Genomic DNA, 24,740 nt, shown 5'->3' with positions numbered 1-24,740 from the left:
CATCAGTAAGATGTAAGTGCAAGCCGGCCTGAGCCCTGGAAGCCACAAGACTGCAACCTGGAGAGGGAAAAGGGTGGATTCTAGATATATATTTTTCTTAAAGACATAAATATGCACCAGGAAGCTTTTAAGTTGCTAATGATGGTCTGTTTTCAGTGATGGAGTTCACTTTACAATTATTTGGTAAATGACAGGTTTATAGTTAGTGTTCTGCAATTTTTAAAATGCTATTGGCATTTTAGCTAGGAGAAAGGGACATATATGAAACTTAAGCCCAAACTGCTGTAGAAAGTGGTACGCTAAGGTTCAGCAAAGCTATCATGTCTTAGTTATGTAGTATCCAGGCAGCATGAGTGGAGACTCACTGCACTTCACTCAGCCTTCCTTATTACCTAAACTTGCAACATTTGTAAATTCACTTATATATTGAAATTCATTTATGGCCTGCCAATCAATACTTTCAATATTTCTACTTATTCATAGACAGATGAAATATGGCAAAAAAAAAAAAACCTGAAAAACCAAAACTGAGTCACTCTCCTGGCTGAGGTCAAACAAAGGGATACTCTTGTTTGTTTTCACAGTGTCACATCTGTCAGAGCCAGGGTGGTGGTGCACAGTGGTAAGTCCAACCCTTGGAAGGCTGAGGAAGGAGGACCAGGAGTTTAGACTAATCTTCAGCTACACAGTGAGTTCAATGCTAGATTAGGCTACATGAGACCCTGTTTCAAACAAAGAAAAAGTCATATTTAGTGTTTTTCTTGACAGTTTTGTATTATGTTGGCACTCTCATTGTCTAACTAGACTCTAAGTGTTGGGTGGTGGTAGTGTATGCCTTCAGTCCCAGTACTTGGGAGTCAGAGGCAGGCGGGTCTCTGAGTTTGAGGACAGCCTGGTCTACAGAGTGAGTTCTAGGACAGCCAGGGAAACACAGAGAAACCCTGACTAAAGATGAATGAATGAGTGAATGGCTCTAGGCATAGTGATAAAGTGCTGTGAAGTGTTTCTAACAGTGTTTCTTTCTTTTTCATTAAAAAACCATTTTACTTTATGGGTCTGGGTGTCTTGCCTGCATGTTTATCCGTCCATCACTGTGAGCCTTCTGCTCTCAAAGGCCAGAGAGAACACTGGATCCTTGGGACTGGAGTTACAGATGGTTTGTGAGCTGTTGTAAAGATACTAAAAATTGAACCAGGTTCCCTGCGAGGGCAGCCAGTGTTCTGAACCACTGACCCAGCTGTCTACCTCCCAATACTATTTCTAATCTTTAAAACAGGCTGAGATGGGCTGGAGAGATGGCTCAGTGGTTAAGAGCACTGACTGCTCTTCCAGAGGTTCTGAGTTCAATTCCCAGCAACCACATGGTGGCTCACAACCATCTGTAATGGGATCCGATGCCCCCTTCTGGTGTGTCTGAAGTCAGCGACAGTGTACTCACATACATGAAATAAATAAATCTTTAAAAAAAAAAAAAAAACAGGCTGAGATGAGTTTAATGGGCAAAGCACATGAATTGGAGATTATGCAGCCCAAGTCTGGAAGTCTGGGCCTTCCTGCCTCTGCCTTCCAAATGGGAGTAAAGGTATTCATACCTGTCCGCTGTCTTTTCTTTCTCAATGACCTCCCACATGCTGGGAGAATACTCTACCACTGAACTGCACCCCTGCCCCTAGATAACCTTTTTTCAGGCATGAAATTATATATACTGCTATTGGCTATGATGTATAGGTGTACATATACATGCGTGGTATATATTACATATGACTTTGAATAGTAACACACATAAAACAAGTTATATGCTGATCAACTGATGAAAATATGACCAGAGGCCTAAAGAAATCTAATTCTGTGTGATTTTATTTTTTAATAATTCTTATTTTATATGTATAGGTGGTATTTTGCCTGTATGCATATCTGTGTACTGTGAGCATGCAGTACCCTCAGGGGCCAGAAGAAGGTGTCAGACTGTTGTTCTCCACCATGTGGGTACTAGGGGGTCCTCTGGAAGAGCAGCCAGTACTTTTAAATGTGCTGAGCCCCTTAGCATTGATTTTTATTTTAAAGACAAGGTCTCAAATAGTCCACACTGGCCTTAAACTTGCTTTGAACTCTGGTCTTCCTACTTTCACCTCCCAGTGCTGAGACTACAGAAGTGCAATCCTAAAACTGGTACTAAGGGGCTGGGGATTTAGCTCAGTGGTAGAGCGCTTACCTAGGAAGTGCAAGGCCCTGGGTTCAGTCCCCAGCTCCAAAAAAAAAAGAACAAAAAAAAAAACAAAAAAAACTGGTACTAAGTCTCATTTTGTATCTCCTTGGGACTGATGGTTCCACAACTGCGTAGTGTTCTCAGTAATAACTTTATAGAACATTAGAACATAATTACAAATAGGTTGATCATATCTTGTCTACTGTGTGTGTGTGTGTGTCTACTCTATGTAGTCTTGGGTGTCCTAGAGCTGGCTATGTAGACCAACTGGACTTAAATTCATGGAGATACTCCTGCTTCTACCTTGAGGCAAGTGCTGGGATTAAGGTGGGCACCACCATACCTGGATCATCTAGTCTTAATTATTTTGTTGTTGTTTTGTTGGTTAAACACAGGTTCTTGTGTCCCATTTAATCTTCTTTTGTAAATTTCTTATAGTACTTACTCTTTAGAAAGTACTATTAACTTTCAAAATCAATTACTACATGAAAAAGATCCAACGTAGCAGATGAGTAACTATGCCTATGCCAAAGGCTGCCTTGAGAATACAGGAGATCTTAAAAGCTTGTAAAGCCCACCCACAATCACAGCTATGACTAACATGCCAGACTGACCAGGTACGCGGTTAACATTACCACAACTGACTCCATGCAGGCTGTCAGACTCAGCACTCGGACAGTACACCTGCCAAAATGAAGGGCTACTCCGTCCAAGTCCATAGTTCCAGGAAAGTGTCCAATATACGAACCTTGCCTTCTGGCTTCTGTAGCTCTGCTTCTGACTAGCTGTCCTTGTTAACAGAGGTGTGTCAACCCAAAACATGGTCTTATGCTTAAAAGCTCCATCTGAGCAAAGCTCAGGGCTACACTGGGATCCCAAACACCAAGTGTAGTTGCTGGCTATATAATAAAGACTTTCTATTGGCTTAAATTCACATCTGGGGGTCTTCTCTGCTGAGCACCCCACAACAGTTCTAAATGGCAGGGTAAATGGTAGCTGAAGGTGGTAAGAAGAGGTCTAAGAGAAGAATCATGCAAAACTGGCTTGCTTATAATACATCATTATAAGAGCAAAATACTAGAAAATCCCATTAAGGAGCTAATGACACCCTTTCTGATATAGTCAACTACAGTTTCGGACACAGAAAAATATCCTGACAGAAAAGCAAGTGGCAAAGCAGTATGAGCTCTGGAGGAAAGCTAGACACAAACAAGTCACACTTGCAGATGCATATGCTTATTGTGTGTGCAGGAATATAAACCCTCTCCCCTTTGGGAATTTCCACCTTAGGTATATGGTTCCAGAGCATTTTTGTTTTCTAGCCTATACAGATCTGTAATAATAAAATTTATTTTGGTTCAGTCCCCAGCTCTGAAAAAAAAGAACCAAAAAAAAAATTTATTTTGGACAAGGTCTTAAAAACAGGTCCTGGATTCCTAATCCCCTGTCAAAATGATGGTATTACCGGCATACATTACTACCTCTGGCCCAGGCATACTGAAATTTATTACTTGTTTTATTATTTTATAATTTATTTTTATCTTATGTGCATTAGTGTTTTGCCTGAATGTATATCTGTGTGAAAGTGTCAGATATTGGAGTTATAGACAATACCATGTGGGTGCTGGGAATTGAACCTGGGCCCTGCAGAAGAGTGGTCAATGCTCTTAACCACTGAGCCATCTTTGCAGCCCTACTTGTTTAAGACAGGGCTTCAATCACTATGGAGGTCTGGCTGGCCTGGAATTCATAATGCACCCTCCTCTGACTCCCAAGTGCTGGGATTAAAGGTGTGTACCACTATGCCCAACTCTGAATTTTCATAACACAAAATAAAATTTAAATTTAAACTAAACAGTACTACATAACTATAATCCTGGCACTTAAAAGGTAGAGGCAGGAGTATCAGGAGTTCAAAGTCATCCTCCACTACACAGCAGGTTTGATGACAGCCTAAGAAAACAAGCAAACAAAATCTCTAGATCCTTCATGATTACGTTAATTAAAAAACAATCTGCCCCATCAATAAGACAGAAGGGAATCTCAATGCATCATAGCTACTTCCATGCCACAGAGCAAAGCGTTTACTGGCACTTTATCTCTGTTTAGCCATGGTCTAACTCTGTGAATTAAGTAAAACTAGGTTTATGATTCCCATTCACTATTGAGAAGCTACTACTGTCTGAGGTGTGCCCAGTACTAAAGTGATCATTGCTCCTGGGCCCCTAACGTCCTACCTACACTATGAAATACAGACATTTCTTTGCTTTCGGTTCTGTCAGAGAAAGGCATTTGTACCCTGTTTCACAACCGATTTATTTATCTTTTTTCTTTTTTTCGGAGTTGGGGACCGAACCCAGGGCCTTGCGCTAGCAAGCGCTCTACCACTGAGCTAAATCCCCACCCCCCACAACTGATTTATTATTAGTTTATTTATTTATGTGATGCCGAGGACCAAACCTTTCAAATATGTCGGGCAAGTTGCTCTGCCAAGCAACTGTGCCTCTGAACCTCAGACGTGGCTCTTGTCATTACATCTGAAGAGCAGCGACTAAAGAAGCAGGTGATCTATGCAGTTATATAATACAACAAGAAAGGACCCTGGAGGGGTGGTGACAGAACTGCTTGAATCAGTTGGGCACACACAGAATCCGCAGGCCAGTGCTGCACTCACCATTTACAACTCGCCTGCACTGGAGCATCTTAAGGTCAATCAGCTCCTGCAGAGGAATCAGAAGACACCTGTCAGTCTTGGACACAGATGGAAGGCCTTCATTACATTCCTAATGACCACTGTTTAGCCAGTAATCACACTACTGACAACGACTCATGGCTTTGGGGACACATCGTGCTCTTCCCTACAACTAAGCAAGGCCCTGGGTGAGCTACCGTGAATCTGCTGTTTTCTCCAGGACCCTGTATTTGGTGCTGTCAGAGGATAAGCTGTCAGTGTGCTGGAAAGAGAATTACCCAGGATACAGACACTGAGACAATGTCCTTGGGACTAGACTCAGTTCAAGCTCCAGCACTTCAGAGAGCCTCACACTGCAATTATTAGACAAAGGACAGGCAGTGAAGGGCTCCAGGGAACAGACAAGGAAAAATTAGAACCAGAGAATAAAAGCCTGGAGAGGAAGATCTGAGACAATCACAGGAAAGAAAAATCTACTCAGCTCACTGTGTGTAAACAAAGAGGTGAGCGTCACGTGGGTAAGCCATTCCAGCAGATTCTGAGAAAAAGAAAGAGACAGAGTGAAATGTGATATCTACTGATGGGTAATTCCTGGTTGGATACAACACTGTTCTGCTTCGGTCAGTGAGTATTAAGCAGATGTAAAAGTCAAGCCTGATGCTCATGGCCATGAACTCTGGCATCCAAAAGAAGAAAGTAAAAGACTATCATCCAAGAAAGTCATCCCCACACTCTCCTCTTATGAGCTTAAACAAACCCCACCTCAGCCTGGTGGGTACCATTACATGCATAGGAGTGCTGCGGGATGACCAAAGAAAGGACCTCATGCCCTCCATGTGGCGGCTCTCGATATAGTCAACTGTAGGCAAACATGTTCTAATCTATCTGTCTGTCCTGTCTTTCTTTCCTCCTTGTTTGTTTTGTTTTTCGAGACAGAGTTTCGAAACCAAGTGTCCTCTTGGTTGTCCTGGAACTCACTCTGTAAACCAGGCTGTAGACCAGGCTGGCCTTGCACTCAGAGATCTGCCTGCCTCTGCCCCCTGAGTGCTGGGGTTAAAGGCGTGCACCACCACCACCCAGCTTTGTTCTATGTATTTCTGGGTCTATTCGTTCCTTATAAAATTCAAATCATCAAAAATCTAATGTTCGGGCTGGAGAGATGGCTCAGCGGTTAAGAGCACCCGACTACTCTTCCAGAGGTCCTGAGTTCAATTCCCAGCAACCACATGGTGGCTCACAACCATCTGTAAAGAGATCTGATGCCCTCTTCTGGTGTATCTGAAGATAGTTACAGTGTACTTATACATAATAAATTAATAAATCTTTAAAAAAAAATCTAATGTTCAGTTCTGAACAAACAACCACAATTAAGTTGTGGTAATCCTGTGGTACCCCAAGGGGTGGGCAATGTCCAAAAGATAGTGAGCATGTGGGAAAGCATTCAGTGTGCATATATGCTGTATGAGTGGCATTCAGTGTGCACATATGCTGTATGAACGAATGTACATGTGTGCATAGAAGCATTAGTCCATGAAGCTGTGTGTGAAGACCAGAGACTGATGGAAATGTCTTCCTCAATTGCTCTCCATCTTATTTTTAAAATTATTTTATTACATCTATTTGTTTCACATATTGTGTGTGTGTGTGTGTGTGTGTGTGTGTGTGTGTGTGTGTGTGTGTGTGTGTTGTACATGTGGATATCAAAAACAACTTGAAAGCCCATTCTATTCTTCTCCCTCGTGAGACTCAGAGATGGAATGCAGGCTTTCAGGCTCAATAACAGGTACCTTTACCCATTGAGCCATCACATCAGCCCAATTTTTCTTTAAAAAAGCTGGAGAGGTAGCTTGCCTATGTGTGTGAGGCCCTAGTACCAGGGGACAGGGGAAAGGTCCCGAAACCTCACTTCTGAGCATATATTCCAATTGAAAGTAAGATCTCAAAGAGACAGTTGCAGCATTTCTCACACTCTTAAGAAACAGAAGCAGGGGTTGGGGATTTAGCTCAGTGGTAGAGCGCTTGCCTAGGAAGCGCAAGGCCCTGGGTTCGGTCCCCAGCTCCGAAAAAAAAGAACCAAAAAAAAAAAAAAAAAAAAAAGAAACAGAAGCAACCCAAATGTCCACTGATGAAGTTACGAATGAGCAATGGACTATATGTATGTAATGGAACATATATAAGCAGTAAGGACCACTGAGAGACACTCTCAGGCCAGCTCAACCCCTTGGCAGAGGCTCAGACCCAGCAGCCAGAAAGGAGATCAGCCAAGCACCCTGAAAGAAGCAGAAGCCAGCAGCTGAGCTGCCTGGGAGAGGCCCAGATCAGTTGAGCCACCCGTGAAGTGCTCCCTCCAACATGGTGAGCTTCTCTGGAGGCTGTGCAGTGTGCTCCAAGTTTCCAGCAAGGCTTGAGCAGGCTTTGCTTTTTTTTTTTTTTTTTTGAGTCATTTCTACCTTTATAAGTAGCCCCTCACCCCTATTCCTATAAATAACCTCAGTAAAGCTCTGGCTCATCAAGCTGGACTTCTTGGTCTGTTGTTGGCTCTGTATCTAGACTAAGAGACATCTGCACACATCTCCTCAGGAATAGTGTCACACAAGTGATAGACATACTGGGGAAACACCCATTACATATAAAATAAAAATGAAAAATAAGGGGTTGGGGATTTAGCTCAGCGGTAGAGCGCTTGCCTAGCGAGCGCAAGGCCCTGGGTTTGGTCCCCAGCTCCAAAAAAAAAAAAAAGAAAAAAAAATGAAAAATAAATCTTGTCAGAGGTGGTGGTGCTTGTCTTTAATCCCAGCACTCAGGAAACAGGCAGGCAGATCCCTGGAAATCTGAACCACATTGGCCAACATAGGAAGTTGCAGGCCTAACACAGCTACAAAATTATAAGCCCATACCTCGAAATACACACACAATACATACACAAAGAAAATAAGTCAGGTGTCTCCTCATAGTTTGGACTACTGGAGTACCTCTGTACTAGGTGGATAAACTGACTTGATGCTGTAATCTCACAGATCAACTATGTGATTCACGTAGAAAGAACATCCAGGCAGTTTGTATCGATGCTGGCCTGTAGAGCAGCTCCGGTCCCACCAGAGGGCACTGGGCACCACACTGTACCATGCCCAATATTCAGACTGGTCCCAAGCCAAGCAACAGATACACCTGCTTTTCTCCCTGCTCTCCTCAGAGCTGGGCCTGAGTATGAGGCTTAGGACTGACTCCTCTAACAAAAACCTCGTTGTTCCTCATACCAACTGTCTCAGCATAGAGCACGCCAAACAGGGCTAAAGTATTTGGAATTTCTACTCCAATTTTGAGCAGGACTCTGAAAGAAAGAATTAGTCACATTTACTGGTAAAACACGCTTTTCAAGTTTGGACAATAGCTCATCCAGTAAAATGCTTGATGTGCAAGCTTGATGACCAAAACAAACAAACAACAAACACACAAGACCGGTGGAGTGGCTGGGAAAATGGCCCAATTGGTAAAGTGCCTGACAGCTAAGTATGAGAACCTCAGTTCAGATGCTCAGCCTGTAAGTCACTCTAATAACACACACACACACACACACACACACACACACACACACACACACACACACACACACACACATCAGTTCTGCTCCTCTGGAGAACCCTGACTCATGCAATACTAGCAGGAGGTGGAGTTGGAAACAGGAGAGTCGAAGTCATTCTCAGCCATATAAGTCTGATCCTCAGCCACTCTATCTCAAGACAAGAGAGAGGAGGGAAGAAAGGAAGGGAGAAGGGAAGGAAGTGGGATGATGTCACAGGTGGGGCAGGTACAAGATAGAATGAGGCCTGTCATTGGATGAGAAAGAAGGATGGGTGGGAGAAAAGTTTGAAGGAAGAGGAGGAGAGAGGAACGGAAGGAGAGGAAGGGGAGAAGCTGTGGCAGGACAATATGGAAACTGACGTTAAGATTCCACGCTGTACCTTTTTTTTTCGGAGCTGAGGACTGAACCCAGGGCCTTCCACTTGCTAGGCAAGCGCTCTACAACTGAGCTAAATCCCCAACCCCTCACGCTGTACCTTTACAGGTTGTTATGAAATTTTTTTTAAAGATTTATTTACTTTAGGTATATGAGTATGCTGCAGCTGTTTTCAGACACACCAGAAGAGGGCATCGGATGGTTGTGAGCCACCATGTGGTCACTGGGAATTGAACTCAGGACGTCAGGAAGAGCAGTCAGTACCCTTAACTGCTCAGCCATCTCTCCAGTCCCATGAATGTTCTTAAGGGATGGATGTGTATTGGGCTTTGTATGTTTAGGTGGGCAATTATATCTTATCAATTGGATCAAAGGTTATTGTGTTCTGTGTTCTTTTATGTAGTGATTTAAGTGAAAGAAAGTGTGCGGTGGCTAGAGACACTGGGCCGCCACAGAGTTGGGATGTGTGTTGCTGACATGGAAACCTGCCTTGGGAACTAGATAGGTAGAGAGATTGCTGCCAGGCTCAGAGAGAGGCCTTCGGCAGTGTGATATGGGAGGGAGCAGAGCAGGTGAGAGGCTTTGCTGACAGACATTAAGACATTTAGCAGATATCTTTGGGCACCGGAGTGCCTAATCTAGAGGTAAAAGACAGTTTTAATTTTTATAAATCACCTTCTACTCCAGTACTGATGTAATCATGGTTCTGTCTTTGAAAACACTATACTTACTCTGATTTAGGAACCGTGGACAAGGGAAGAACACCCTGTTCACTGCACATGCTCCAAGGCTCTATAAAAGAGCCCTCTTGTCCAGTCCTCTGCCATCTCTCTTCCTGTTTAGAGGCAGCAGCCACCTTAGATTTCTCCCAAATAAATCTCTTCTGTGAGGTTTGTTGCATGGTGTGTCTTCGTGGTATTTCTTGGCTCCTGACTGCCAAGATAACCTTGTGCCAGAAAAACCCTTACACCTGATCTTGGGCATCAAGAGACCTTTCAGAGGCACTAACCTGATCTTGGTCTGGCCATTAATAAAAGGACTCAAAACTTTAATTGGCTTAATTGGGATGGTTATCAATAAATAACACCATATGGATCATCTCATAATCCCACTTCTCCTTTTCAACAGGAGAATGGCTTCCTAATCTTCCTGTAGCCAGGAGCCATGGGAGCCCTTGCTTTCTTTTCCTTCCATTACTTCTTTCTTATTTGTCATCTCAGAGAAATACAGGTTCTACACTGCACCAAGAAGCTTGAACTGGTGTTGTGAAGAAATTTCCTCCAAATAAAACCTTTTGTACTGGAGGAAAACTAGCTAGCCACACCGGATGTTCTAAAGAGAGGTGAACTCTTCTACCCTTTAACCTTCTATGCTGGAGGAGGCCTCCCAAAGACACAGGATGTTTTTAGGGGAGATGAATCATTCCTTCCTAAAGGGGAAGCCTTAGACTCCTAATGTAAACAACTCAGGAAGGCTTCAGGAAGTTCCTGAAACTGACCAGATACATATACCAGGCTTCTCCCACCAAAAGCATACGTAAGTGGTAAGGACTTCTAAAATCACTGTCAGATTAAGCCACCTAGGAGAGTTGACGAGGCTCAGACCAACTGAGCTGCCAAATAGGGACAGTCTCCAATCTATCCAGCTGCCTGAAAGTTGTACAAGGTACTATACATGTCTACCTTTTGAGAGTTCACCCAGGCTGGGGTGAGCATTGAGTCATTTCTGTTCCTGTATTGTAACTCCTCACCCACACCCCTTAAGTAATTATGATAAAATTCATTGGATCATTATATTATAATCTAAAACAAACAAAACCCCACTGGTTTGCCAAGTTGGACTCTGTACTTTGCTCTGTCACTGGTACCCCACCTGAGATGAGTATATGTTTGTTCTCATCTCTCCAGAAAAAAAGGTCACTCAAAACAGCAGGCAGCTGGAGTAAACACACTAGAGACTGAGGCTAGTTTGGGTGACAAAAGTAAGGATCTGTCTCAAAAAAAAAAAAAAAAAATCCCGGAGCCAGTAAGGTGGCTCAGCAAGGAACAGACCTTCCTGTACATGTCTGATGACCTAAGCTGGATCTGCAGAACCCAAGAGGGCATTAGAGAACCAACATCCCAAGTTGTCATGTGACTTTCCCATGCACCTCTAGCTCCCACACACATGAACATTTTGTTAAAAGAATCCTAAACTAGGACATAACCCATGGTAGAAGGTCTAAGATCTGCAAATGCCCGGCATGCTCCATCTCTGGCCTTGAAAACAAAAAAAAAAGGGGTTGGGGATTTAGCTCAGCGGTAGAGCGCTTGCCTAGCAAGCACAAGGCCCTAGGTTCGGTCCCCAGCTCCGAAAAAAAGAAAAAAGAAGAAAAAAGAAAAAGTAAAAGAAAGAAAACAAAAAAAATGTGACCTGTCTCCCAAGACCTGACCTTGCTTCTCACCCAACCCCACTCTCCCCACCTCCACCCCCGCCATATCGAATGTCCTCCTTCCTCTTATTCTTGAAACTTGCAAGTCATCTACAAACAACTTCCTTCACCCTTCTTTCTTTTTTTCTTTTTTTTTCCCTTTTCTTTTTTTCGGAGCTGGGGACCGAACCCAGGGCCTTGCGCTTGCTAGGCAAGCGCTCTACCACTGAGCTAAATCCCCAACCCCCTTCACCCTTCTTTCAAACCTCAAACTTCCTATACCTGCCTGTACCCTCCCTGCCCCACTTACCCTTAAATACCCAACAGTGTGCTTGATGGCCCTATTTCTACTTCCTGGCTTGACATTCACTCCTCGCCCCAAGCCTTCTAACATACTAATGTTCCCAGCTGCTTCATTCTCTTACCAAACACCTTCTGGCTTCTTGTAGTTCATTAATTTATTCGGTTGACCAGCTCTTTCTTTGGTTGATTGGCTAGGGGGATATATATGTTTCCAAGGGGGCCTCATGTCACTGGCTCTAAGCATGGGAGCTCTTACCTCTAAAATTAGCACCTGGGAAATCGAGACAACAGTATAGACTCTGGGGCTAGGCTGGACTATTAAGATGCTATCTCAAAAACAACAAACAAACAAACAAAAAACTATGTTTGTTAAAGGATTAATCTCTAATGCAACATTTTTTTTAATTTAATTTAAGTACATTTATATAAAGTACACTGTAGCTGTCGGACACACCAGAAGAGGACATCAGATCTCATTACAGATGGTTGTGAGCCACATGTGGTTGCTGGGAATTGAACTCATGACCTCTGGAAGAGCAGTCAGTGCTCTTAATGACTGAGTCATCTCTCCAGCCCCTACTGCAACATTTCTAATAGGGCTTTGGGCTTCATCAATAAGTCAATCTACAGATATTATTGGGACGTATCAGAAACTTGCAGAGAAGTGACCAGTTGGAATAAATATCCTGCTTCATTTCCCCTGTCTGTTGGCTGATAAATGCTGTGAAGCTTCTACTACACATCTCAACAGCCATGGCTAACAGAACTATCTCCAGATAATAAGTGCTCAACCGAGAACACTCCCTCACTACACAGTATCAGCTTACACTTGCAATTCCATTTTCCTATCAGATCTTTCTGAACCTGGCTCTAAAGCCCTAATAATCTCTGGGGCAGCCAATAGATACACTTACTGACCTACTGCCCCCCCCCAAAAAAAATCCTATGGCTACTGACACCAACCTTGTCCAACTTCCCTACTCTAAATCTGGTTCTCTTTCTCTTCTTTGAAACTTCAATTAGTTCACCAGTATACTGAATAGGGGCCTGGGCAGTGACATGACAGATTGTCCATCTGTCCATCTGCTGCCCAAGTCCTGAGAGCAACAGGACCAACAGAACTAATCAGTATCATGTGTGGATCTCTTCTGAGTTTAGTGAGAGACCATGAGTAATGATCCCATTCTGCCTCCTTGGCCTCCTAAACACTGCCATACCCAAAGATGAAACCTATCCCCAATCCCCCAAGACTCCCAGAAATCTAGGAATACCTTACCTCACAGTAAACAATGTCTGCTCCATAATCCAGGGCTAGGAGGCGCATTGGCAGAGTCCCCACCCGAACCATTGGGGCTAATATGAGTTTATTGTGGTAGCACAGGGAGAGGCTGTTCACAATCATTCCTCCTCTGCTATGCCTGAAGAAAGCAAAACTATAGGTTAGAAATATAGTTGTGGGTAGGTGAGATGGCTCAGTGGGGAAAAGGGCTTGCTGCATAAGCCTGACCACCTCGAGTTCGATCCCTGGAACCAGCAGTGGAAGGAGTGAACTGACTCTTGCACACTGTCCTCAGACCTCCATGGATATCCATGCCCCACCACGCACACAACTAAAAATTAATTTTTTTAATTAGGCACAGAGTCCTAGTATTATTACATTTCTTTTTTTTTTTTTCTTTTTTTCAGAGCTGGGGACCGAACCCAGGGCCTTGTGCTTGCTAGGCAAGAGCTCTACTACTGAGCTAAATCCCCAACCCCCTAAAAATTAATTTTTAAATAAAAAAAATGTAGAGTTGGAGAGGAATCTCAGTGGTTAGGAACACTTGCTGCTCTTGCAGAGAACCTGCAGCTTACAAACTCTGCAACTCTGGTTTCAGGGGTTCTGATGCCCTCTTCTGGCCTTCACAGGCACCAGGCACATGTGTGATACAAAAGCACACATGCAGACAAAAACCCTTATATGCATAAAACCAACAAGAATAAAAACAGAAAAAGAGGGGCTGGGGATTTAGCTCAGTGGTAGAGCGCTTACCTAGGAAGCGCAAGGCCCTGGGGTTCGGTCCCCAGCTCCGAAAAAAAGAACCAAAAAAAAAAAAAAAAAAAGAACCAAAAAAAAAAAAAAAAAAAAACAGAAAAAGAAACATAAATAGAAAAAAATCCCTTCTGCCAAGCAGGACAGGCTTCTTCCAACCTTCAAATACTTATCTCTCATTTATGTTCAGTCATAACAACTATTCATTAAGTGCCCATCACTGTCATAATCTCTTGGGAACAAAGCTGTCATAGTCTCAGAGAAAAAAGTGGACTGGCAAGTCTAGGAAGACTCCTGACTCACAGAGTGTTCAGCCCAATAGGAGAGTATAAGCAAAAACCAATAAGCATATAAAAAATAAACAATTATATAGTGTGCTGGCAAACAGTAGTACACAGGAATTAAAATAAAAAAAGCAGATGAAGGAAGACTGAAAGCATTAGGAACAGTTTTCAATAGAGAAGCTGAGGTATGCTTCAATAAAAAAGGTAAGACTTAAACAAAGGGCTGGAGAGATGGCCCAGCCGTTAAGAGCACTGACTGCTGTTCCAAAGGTCCTGAGTTCAAATCTCAGCAACCACATGGTGGCTCACAACCATCTGTAATGGGATCTGATGCCCTCTTCTGGTGTGTCTGAAGACAGCTACAGTGTACTTATAATAAATAAATCTAAAAAAAAAAAAAAAAAAAAAAAAAAAAGACTTAAACAAAGATGTGGATTAGCCAAGGAGGGATCTAGGAGAATGCTCAACAGAAGCAAAAACCAGTGAAGGACTCAAGGCAGAAGCTTATCTGATATGTTGGAGGAGTCATCAGGAAGATAACATGGACTATACAACAGAGAAAATCATGGAAATCCAATGTTTTAGGAGCAGCGGTTTGATGATTCGGGCAGTACTCAGATTGTATGGGTCTTTGGGATACATTCTCGAGTCTGTTGGCTCTTCAAAAATATGGAGATGGAGAGATGGCTCAGCAGTTAAGAACACTGACTGGGGGTTGGGGATTTAGCTTAGTGGTAAAGCGCTTGCCTAGCAAGCGCAAGGCCCTGGGTTTGGTCCCCAGCTCCAGAAAAAAAAAAAAAAAAAAAACACTAACTGTTCTTCCAGAGGTCCTGAGTTCAAATCCCAGCAACCACATGGTGGCTCACAACCATCTGTTATGGGATCCGATGTCCTCTTCTGGTGTGTCTGAAGACAGCGACAATGTACTCACATACATAAAATAAATAGATAAATTTTTTAAAAAAGAAAAATCCCAGTAAACGGTTGTAAGTGGAGAAGCAGCAGGAGCTCACTCATGTTTTCACATGATCACACTGACTGGTGTATTAATAGAAAGAGGGGAACGGATCAGGATGGCAGAGAGATCAACTCAAAGGTAATTCAGTAAATCAACTTGCGAGATGATAGGGATTCAACAAGGTTGGTAATCAGTGGTCACATTCTAGAGATACTGTGAAGGGAGAGACATTGGGAACAAAAAGGAAGTCTGGGTCTGGGTCTGGGTATGGTGAGCACTAAGCTAACCAGGGTACTCAAAAAAAGAAACCACAGGGTCGGGGTGTGGGGACAATTAAACATCAGGACTGTAGCTTTACTAGTAAGGCACTTGCCTATTATGAATTCACAGGACCTGGCTGCATCCTCACTACCATAAAGAAGAATAAAATTAGATAACTTAGGGCTGAAGATATGGCTGAGTAGTTAAGAACACTGACTGCTCGGGCTGGAGGGATGGCTCAGTGGTTAAGAGCACCGACTGCTCTTCCAGAGATCCTGAGTTCAATTCCCAGCAACCACATGGTGGCTCAAAACCATCTGTAATGAGATTCGATGCCTTCTTCCGGTGTGTCTGAAGACAACGACAGTGTACACATATACATAAAATAAATAAATTAATTAAAAAAAAAGAGTAAAAAAAAAAAAAAAAAGAACACTGACTGCTCTTCCAGGGGTCCTGAGCTCAATTCCCAGCAACCACTTGGTGGCTCACAACCATCTGTAATGAGATCTGGTGCCCTCTTCTGGTGTGTCTGAAGACAACAACAGTGTACTCACATAAAATAAATAAATTAAAAAAACAAAACAAAACAAAAAAAAACCTAGATAACCTATGTCTTTTTTGTTTTAAGGCTGGGTCTCACTTAAATCCAGGTGGACCAGAACATGCTATTTAGACCAGGCCAGCCTCCAACTCAGAGATCTACGTGTCTCTGACTTTCAAGTGATGGAATTAATGGCATATGCCACTATGCTCAGCTAAATGTTAATCTTTTTAATGGTACTTTCATCAATAGGTACCTACTAGGAGATTGGTTCTAGGAACCTCAAAGATACCAAAATCTGAGGATGCTCAAGCCCTTATATAAAATTTCTACATAGACGCATATATACTTTGATTTTAGGGGGAATGGATTCAGGACTTCACATGCTAATAGGCAAGCACTGTATCACTAATCTACATTCCAACCCTCTCGCACATGCTTTAAATCATCTGTAAATTGCTTATGACCAATAGAATATAAGCACGATGTAAATACTTGGTATACTGTATTGTTAGGGAGTAAGTTCAAAGAAAAATGCATATACATATTTAGTACAGACACAATTTTTCATGAATATTTTCATTTTACAGTGGAAAAATCCACAGATGTCCACCTAGTGAATGAAATTAAAACACTTTCTCCAGATGTTAGGAACCTCCTAAGTATTCAGTCCACAAACATTGACCTTATCTCCCACTCCAGACACTTGACATCTGACGCCCATATTTTTTTCAGATGTGTTCAAGAAGTATGAAGTAAAATAAATAAATAAATAAAAATTTAATAACCTGAACCACTATTCAAGTCAAGTAGTCTGCTTGATCAGCACTATGTGAAATAAGCTTTCATCACTTCATAAGGGTAACGGGACCCTTTCTTCTTTCTACTTCTAGTCAGGCAATTTAGAATCTGCCTGAGAAGCCAGTGGGATATGAGCAGACTCTAAGAGTGGTTGAGTCCAGTCTGAGAATCATGAAGGGGTGACAAGGAATGGAGAATGAAAAATCATGAAGGGGTGACAAGGAATGGAGAGTGAAACTTGCCTGGAAAAGAAGTGTAAAAAATGAGAAACTACACCTGAAAGAACTGAGACCATCTCTCTCCCTTCATAGACGAAATATGTTGAAGACCACCAGCATGCACTCTGGGTTCTAGAGAACAGGGCTGAGCCTGGACCCAGACTTCCAACTTTTGCTTCAGTCCCCAGGCCTATCATTCATTCAGACTCTCGGGAAACTTGCATCACCGAGGTTTTGAGCGATGCGCATATCTACATCGTCGTACTTTGTACCCTTGAAGTTCTATGGAATAACAGGTCGGGGCAATGACGACCACAGGTAAGATATCAGAAATTAAGCACTCAGTTGACAGAGGCCATCCTCACTCGATTCCTTGAGCCAGGGACCCATGTCCCCCTCCTATTGCGGACTCCCACTCCTTCTTCCACCGAGTACCCGTCCCCAAAGATGACCCCAGTCTGGACATCGCCCTGCCGGATGGAAACCTACAGACCTCACAGCCACTGAACTCTTAAGGATCCTCCCTCCTTCCAGACGGTACTGCAGAGCCACACGTGACACTGATCTGCGCCAGCCACCGTATTTCAGACTACAGTCGCGTACGTGACGTCACTACCATGCGCCTCTTCTGCATCAAGAGAAATATGGCTTTAGCCGGGCCAACGCGGCTATTATCATTAGCAGTCCGGTTGCTTCTGGAACCTCGACGGAACATAGTGTTGCGCGGTTCCGACCAGTCCTTGCCTGTTGTGCGCATTCCGCGGGCTCTGCAGCGACGGCAGGAACAGCGACGGAGCGACCGTGGGAGTTTCCAACGGCCGGTGCTAGTGCAACCTGGTCCACTCCTGGTCTCGGCAAAGCGGCCAGAGTTGAACCAGCCCGCACGCCTCACGCTGGGCCGTTGGGAGCGGGCACCACTGGCTTCGCGTGGCTGGAAGCATCGGCGATCGCGTCAGGACCATTTTTCCATAGAGCGAGTGCAGCAAGAGGCGCCCGCCATGAGGAACCTCTCGTCCCGGGGCAACTTCGTGGACCTGGGTCTAGAACCCCGAGTACTGCTCGCGCTTCAGAAGGCTGTCCCCGAAATTGTTCAGCCAACCTCCGTGCAGTCGAAAACCATTCCCCCACTGCTTCGCGGCCGCCACATCCTTTGCGCTGCTGAAACCGGTAGCGGCAAGACGCTTAGCTATCTACTGCCCCTATTTCAACGGCTCCTAAAAGGGCCAGAGCTGGACTCCCGCAGTTCCACCGCTCCTCGAGGCTTGGTTCTGGTACCTTCCCGAGAATTAGCCGAACAGGTGCAGGCAGTGGCCCAGTCATTGGGTAGGTACTTGGACCTGCAGGTTATAGAACTTGGCGGAGGCCTGGGAATGAATAGGCTCAAACTTCAGCTGGGTAAATGGCCGTCAGCAGATGTGCTAGTGGCTACTCCAGGGGCGCTGTGGAAGGCTCTGAAAAGTCAACTGATCAGCTTACATCATCTTAACTTCATAGTGCTGGATGAAGTAGACACGCTGCTAGATGAAAGCTTCGTGGAACTGGTGGACTACATCTTGGGAAAGAGCCCTATAGCAGAAAGTCCAGCTGAGTTAGAAGACCCCTTTAATCCCAAAGCTCAGTTAGTGATGGTGGGAGCCACATTTCCAGAAGGCCTAAACCAATTGCTGAGTAAAGTCACCAGCCCAGACAGTCTGACCACCATCACCAGCTCCAAGCTCCACTGCATCATGCCTCATGTCAGACAGACATTTATGAGACTAAAGGGAACAGAGAAGGTGACAGAACTGATTCAGATCCTCAAACAGCATGACAAAGCAAATAAGGCAGAACCCTCGGGAACTGTCCTGGTATTCTGCAACAGCGCCAGCACCGTGAACTGGCTTGGGTACATTCTGGATGACCACAAAATCCAACATTTAAGGCTGCAAGGGCAAATGCCAGCCTCAATGAGGGCAGGTATCTTCCAGAGTTTCCAGAAGGGCTCCCAAAACATACTTGTCTGCACAGACATTGCCTCACGAGGCCTAGACAGCATCCACGTGGAAATGGTTGTCAATTATGATTTTCCCCCTACTCTGCAGGATTACATCCACAGAGCAGGAAGGGTGGGTCGAGTGGGCAGTGAAGTGCCGGGGACTGTTACCAGTTTTGTGACCCATCCCTGGGATGTGAGCCTGGTTCAGAAAATTGAACTGGCAGCTCGTAGAAGGAGAAGCCTTCCAGGACTAACATCTTCAGTGAGGGACCCATTGCCTCAACAAGACTGACTTTTTTGGCTGACTTAAACCTACAATAGAGCAGGGATCTTCTTGGAGGTCCAGGAAAGTTGAACACTTGTCTTTTGATGACATTGGGTCATACCAGCCCCTCGCCTCTCTGCAGTATAATGAATTGTTTCGAGATCTGAAAAATAAACTACTAGACAGGAATGGAGAGTAACATTCAAACAATAAAGTGGGGGGTTGGGGATTTAGCTCAGTGGTAGAGCGCTTGCCTAGCAAGTGCAAGGCCCTGGGTTCAGTCCCCAGCTCCGAAAAAATAAAAAATAAAGTGGATGTTGACTTTACATAATGTCATGGTTTCTTTTTCTTCTAATTGTATGTGTGTGTGTGGAGGTCAGAGGACAATTCTGTGTAGTCAGTATTCTCTTTCCACCTTTTTGTGTTCCAGGGATCTAACTGAGATCATCCTGCTTGTTTGACAAGTGCCTTTACCCACTGAGCTATCTCAATGGACCACACATCATGAGTTCTAAAAAACTATTTGTATGTGTGTTTTGAAACAAGTTGGCACTGTATATCACACAATGGACTTGGTCCCTAGTAATCTTCCATTCTTTTTTTTTTTTTAAAGACAGGGTCCCTTTCCTGGTGGTGGCACATGCCTTAATCCAGTACTCAGGAGGCAAAACACAGGTGGATCTCTGAGTTCACTTAGCTAACAGTGGTTTTGTGGGGACAGCCTTAATAGTAACCACCATTTGAAGAGAATTCAGTAGATTTTAATGATTTATACTCTACCACATGGGATTTGTTGGCTTGGGTTGTGTTGCTTTGATTTTTTTTAGACTGATTGTGAATTGTGTGTGTGTTCGTGCATGTGCATGGGTGTGTGTTCCCCTAATGCTGGAATTACATGCAATTGTAACTGTCCCCATACAGGTGCTGAGAACCAAACTCTGGTCCTCTGCAAGCATGCACTCTTACCTACTGAACCATCGATCTAAGTCCTTGTTTGTTTTTTGTGGTTGCTGCTGTTGTTTCTTTTGGTCATGGTTGTTTGCCACACTGGCAGTTTGACCCATGACCTCAAGCTTGTTGGTCAAGTGCTCTACTACTGCATCTCCAATCTATTTGTTTTGAAAAGGGAAGGGAGGGGGTTGGGGATTTAGCTCAGTGGTAGAGCGCTTGCCTAGGAAGCGCAAGGCCCTGGGTTCGGTCCCCAGCTCCGAAAAAAAGAACCAAAAAAAAAAAAAAAAAAGAAAAGAAAAAGAAAAGGGAAGGGAAAGGGTTGCCCATTGGTATTATGTCCCTGTGTCATGAGTGTGTTTTCTATATTATTTCTACAAAAATATGCTGCCAATCCCACTGTGTAAAATCATTGGCAAGAACTGTTTTCCCTTCCAGCACCTTTAACATCCTCCTGATTTTAAATATAATGACCTACAACACTTATAAATATGAAATCCCAGCATGAATGATATGAAGCCATAGTGTTGCTAGAAAAAAAATACTGGAGTTGGGGATTTAGCTCAGTGGTAGAGCGCTTGCCTAGCGAGCGCAAGGCCCTGGGTTCGGTCCCCAGCTCTGAAAAAAAGAAAAGGAAAAAAAATACTGATTCCAGGGCCGGTGAAATGACTAAATGGATTATGACGCCTGGCATCAAGTCTGACACCCAAGTTCCTTCTCAGGACCCACATGGTGAAAGACTACCTCAAGTTGTTCTCTGACCTCAACACCATTCTCTGCAGTATGGGCGCACGCAGGGACAGACAAACAAGAAGTAAATGTAAAAAATAATTTTTCTAAAAGCAAATATATTATCTGTGTGACCTTGGATAAGGCCAGAGGAGATTTCATTGTTTGAATTTGACTGGGGTAAAAGGAACCTAAGTTTGTTTTTTTGTTTTTTGTTTGTTTGTTTGGTTGGTTGGTTTTCTTTTTGGAGACAGGGTCTCATGTCACCCTGCTGGCATGAAACTTGATCTGTAGACCAGATTGGCCTCAAACTTTACTCTTCCTGCCTCTGCCTCACAAATGCTGGGATTAAAACTGGGCATGTTAGTATATGCCTCACATATGCCTCTATGCCACCACACCCAGCTTCAGTTTTAGTAGTTTGAAAGGGTCTTACTCTAACCCAGGCTAACCTTGAACTCTTCCTAGTCCTCCTACCCCAGCCTCTTATTACTCCTACATTTATTGGAAGGAGCCCATGCATTTGATGGGAAAATACTGTTGAGTAATATTTCCCACCACCCCCAGCATAGCTGTAGCCATTTTGTTTCATGCCTGCTAGCTATTTCATATTGTTGCTGTAATATGCCTGCCAGTCATTGACACAGAAAAAAATTACTCAGAGCAGGGTCATGCTGACCACATCCCCTGTTATTTTCTGAGGTTTGTTAATCTTAAGAAATTTCACAAAGCTTTATGTAGGACCCATCAAATTAAAAGTAAATATGAGGGTTGGGGATTTAGCTCAGTGGTAGAGCGCTTGCCTAGCAAGTGCAAGGCCCTGGGTTCGGTCCCCAGCTCCGAAAAAAAAAAAAAAAAGAAAAAAGAAAAAAAAAGTCAATATGAACTGATATGTCTAAAATGGCTTGAGTGAGAGCTGACCACTGGGCAGCACTTCCTTCACCTGCATATAAGCTCATTGTAATTTTGATGGTTTTTTTTTTTACCCCCCTTTATAAACCTGCCTTGAGAAATGTCTGATGTAGTTCAGATAGCTCTGAGCTACATCCCTGACCTGATCAACATTGGGTATGTGTTCAATAAATCATCTCTGTATGACTGAGATCAGTGTTTGTTTGCGGTGCTAATCTCAGACTCTAACAACTCTTAGTGAGCTTGAATTCCTGATCCTCCTGCATCCACTCCCAAGTACATGCAAGAGTATCCATTCTGGCTTATGTGGTGTGGGGGATGGAACCAAGGGCTTCATGCAGGCCAGCTGAGCACTCTGAATATAGCTCTACATCCACAGATTCTTGAGCTCTCAATTATAAAAAAAATAAATAAATAAAGGTTCTATGAATGTATTCTTTGGACAGAACAAAGTCAATAAAAGCCTGTCTGCCTGTTTTTTGTTTGATAATGAGGTCTTTCGATTTTTATTTCATGTTTGTGGATGTTTTGCCTGCATATATGTTTGAGCATCATAATAATGCAGTGCCCTCAAAGGCCAGAAGAAGGTTCTAGATCCCCTCAGAACTGGAGTTACAGGCTGTTGTTAGTCTCCATGTAGATGCTAGGAATTGAACCCAGGTCCTATAGATAGATCTTGTCTGCTGAGCCATTTCTCCAATCCCAGCTCTTTATTTTTGCTAACTTTATACCTTTTACACTTGTTCAGATTCAACTTTTTTTTTCTCTTGAGACAGGGTCTCATTATGTTGCCTTGGCTAGCCTCAAACTCAAGAAATGGGATTGAAGATAAACACCACCATATTCACTCCTCTCTGGCTCTCTAATCCACCCAACTTTATTCTTTCTATTGCTTGGGCAAGGAAGTACAGTTTTGCTATTAGGTTAAACTTCACTCTGACCAATATCAGAATTTGTGTTTCTTGTACCCTCCAGGGGCAAATGGAGCTGTGCTCACCCAGTGCTGCTTAAGTAGGCTAGGTGGAAGAGCCCTCACAGAGTTCCTTTCTCTCTTTGCCCTGCTCCCCTTAAGCATCAAGGCTTGGAAGACTATCCCTCAAGTCACAGGTTCCATATGTGACCTCAGTAGGTAGTGATGACATCACACCCCATAGTTTCCATGGCAATATACCTACAGCAACTTAGATCCTTTAAGGAAATGTTCCTATTGTTTCTGTACAACATACAAGTCTGCCTGTTTGAGAATGACTGATCGAATCTTTTATATTAACTCTAACTTGTCCTCTGTCCCCTGTGAAGGCTGTTATTCAAGTAAGTCTATACTAGGCATCTGTCTGCACAAAGAGCCTTTGGGGTACATATAACATCACTGGGAACTGTATATTCCTCCTAGGCTTGTCTGTAACCCCTCAGAATTTCTCTAGTCATGATTACAAAAAATAGCGTAACACTGACCCGTAGACCAACTATTCATGCTCAATATTGAAGACAAATAGCATGTTATCTCTAGACAACTGTTTATTTATTTATAAAACTCCTAATTTTTATCAACTTAGCTTTCCCTTTGAGCTATAAAATTATCTCACCCATCCCCCTTTTTGAGAAGGGGTCTCACTATGTAGCTCTGGCTATCCTGAAACTCACCAGGCTGGCCTTGAACTCTGAGATCAGCCTGCTCCTGCCTCCTGAGTGCTGAGATTAAAGGTGTGCATGACCATGCGTGGCACCTTCAACCTTTTTTTTTCCTTCAAGATAATCAGTATGTAGCTCACCTGGCCTACAACTCTACCCATGGCCCCAACTTGTGGCAATCCTCCTACCTCCACCTTCCGGGGGCAGAAATTAGAGGTGTGCACCAGAAATTTTATTTATTTATTTATTTATTTATTTATTTATTTATTTATTTAATGTACATACATACACTGTCACTGACTTCAGACACACCAGAAGAGGGCATCAGATCCCATTAAAGATGGTTGTGAGCCATGATGTGGTTGCTGGGAATTGAACTCAGGACCTCTGGAATAGTAGGCTTAACCACTGAGCCATCTCTCCAGCCCTCAGAAAATTTTTTTAATTTACTGTTTAGGAGCTATCAACATGGTAGCTCAGTGGTTAAGAAGTGCAGGTACCACTCTCTTTTAAGAATTCAGGGGGGCTGGGGATTTAGCTCAGTGGTAGAGCGCTTACCTAGGAAGCGCAAGGCCCTGGGTTCGGTCCCCAGCTCCGAAAAAAAAAAGAATTCATTTGTTAGTTTGTTTGTTTGTTCTTATCTCATATATTATATCCTGACCACAGTTGCCACTCACTCCTCTCCTCCCATCTCACCTCCCCACCCCCATCATCTCCCCTCTCCCCCTGATCCATTCCTCCTCCATTTCCCTTCAGAAAAGAGCAGGCCTCCCAGGGATATCAACTGAACACTGCATAACAAGTTGCAATAAGACTAGGCACATATCCTCAGAATCAAGGCTGGCTGAGGCGGCCCAGTAGGAGAAAGAGGGTCCCCTAAAACAGACAAAATAATCAAAGACAGCCCCTGCTCCCATTCTTAGGAGTTTCACAAGAACACCAAGCTACACAACCATAACCATATTCAGAGAACCTTGGTCAGACCCATGCAGACTTCTAATTGTCACTTGAATCTCCGAGAGTCTATGAGACCTGCTTAGTTGGTTCTGTGGGTCATCTTCTTGTGATGTCCTTGACCTCCTGGCTCCTACAATCCAGGACCCCTCTTCTGAGGGATCCCCTGAACTTGCCTAGTGTTTGGCCGTGGATCTCAGTATCTGCTTATCTGCTGCTATTAGTTGCTAGCTGAAGCCTCTCAGATGACAGTCATGCTAGAGTGGTCTACAAGTATAGTAGAATATTATCAGGAATCATTTAATAGATTTTCTGCCCCTTTGTGTTTGGCTCCATCCTAGGTCCTCTAGACTTCCCAGGCTTCTCAAGCAGTGACAAGCATGGGCTCTGTCTTGTGATGTGGGTCTCAAGTAGGACCAGTCACTGTTTGGCCACTCACCCATGTTCTGCACCACCCTTACCCCAGCACATCTTGCAGGCAGGATAAATTGTAGGCTGAAGGTTTTGTGGCTCGGGTGGTGTCCCAGTCCTTCCACTCGAGGCCTTGCCTGGTTACAAAAGATGGATAGCTCAGGCTATGTATCCTCCATTACTAGGAGTCTTTACCAGGGAGTTTCTATTACACTAGTTTTCTACCTCGCCCCCTAAATGCTTCCCC

The 24,740-nt window shown here is 43.7% G+C and overlaps 2 protein-coding genes across 7 annotated transcripts in view; one reads left to right on the top strand and one right to left on the bottom strand.

Moving 5' to 3' along the window:
• Dus2 (dihydrouridine synthase 2) overlaps positions 1 to 22,569 on the bottom strand; it is a 48,254-nt gene extending 25,685 nt beyond the window's left edge. For 2 of the 6 annotated variants that reach the window (XM_039097620.2, XM_039097622.2), the window contains exon 1: positions 4,881 to 4,927. Coding sequence is in view for 4 of the 6 variants with exons in the window: in XM_039097618.2 (XP_038953546.1) it covers positions 4,881 to 4,926; positions 12,846 to 12,971 (172 nt within the window). In the remaining 2 variants the exon portion in view is untranslated. The other 4 variants (XM_039097618.2, NM_001106181.1, XM_017601231.3 and 1 more) reach the window with 4 other exon arrangements.
• Positions 17,302 to 19,232, top strand: Ddx28 (DEAD-box helicase 28). The gene has a single exon (NM_001108898.1). It carries the CDS (start codon positions 17,312 to 17,314, stop codon positions 18,932 to 18,934), a length of 1,623 nt encoding a protein of 540 aa, NP_001102368.1. The 5' UTR covers positions 17,302 to 17,311; the 3' UTR covers positions 18,935 to 19,232.
• Positions 22,570 to 24,740: the final 2,171 nt, after the last annotated feature.

Source organism: Rattus norvegicus, chromosome 19 (genome assembly GCF_036323735.1).
Source record: "Rattus norvegicus strain BN/NHsdMcwi chromosome 19, GRCr8, whole genome shotgun sequence".
NCBI classification, from domain to species: domain Eukaryota; kingdom Metazoa; phylum Chordata; class Mammalia; order Rodentia; family Muridae; genus Rattus; species Rattus norvegicus.
This window is presented reverse-complemented; position numbering and strand designations above follow the sequence as displayed.

Coding starts and splice junctions, on each gene's coding strand:
- Ddx28 (NM_001108898.1), top strand. CDS start 17,312: ATGGCTTTAGCCGGGCCAACGCGGCTATTATCATTAGCAGTCCGGTTG.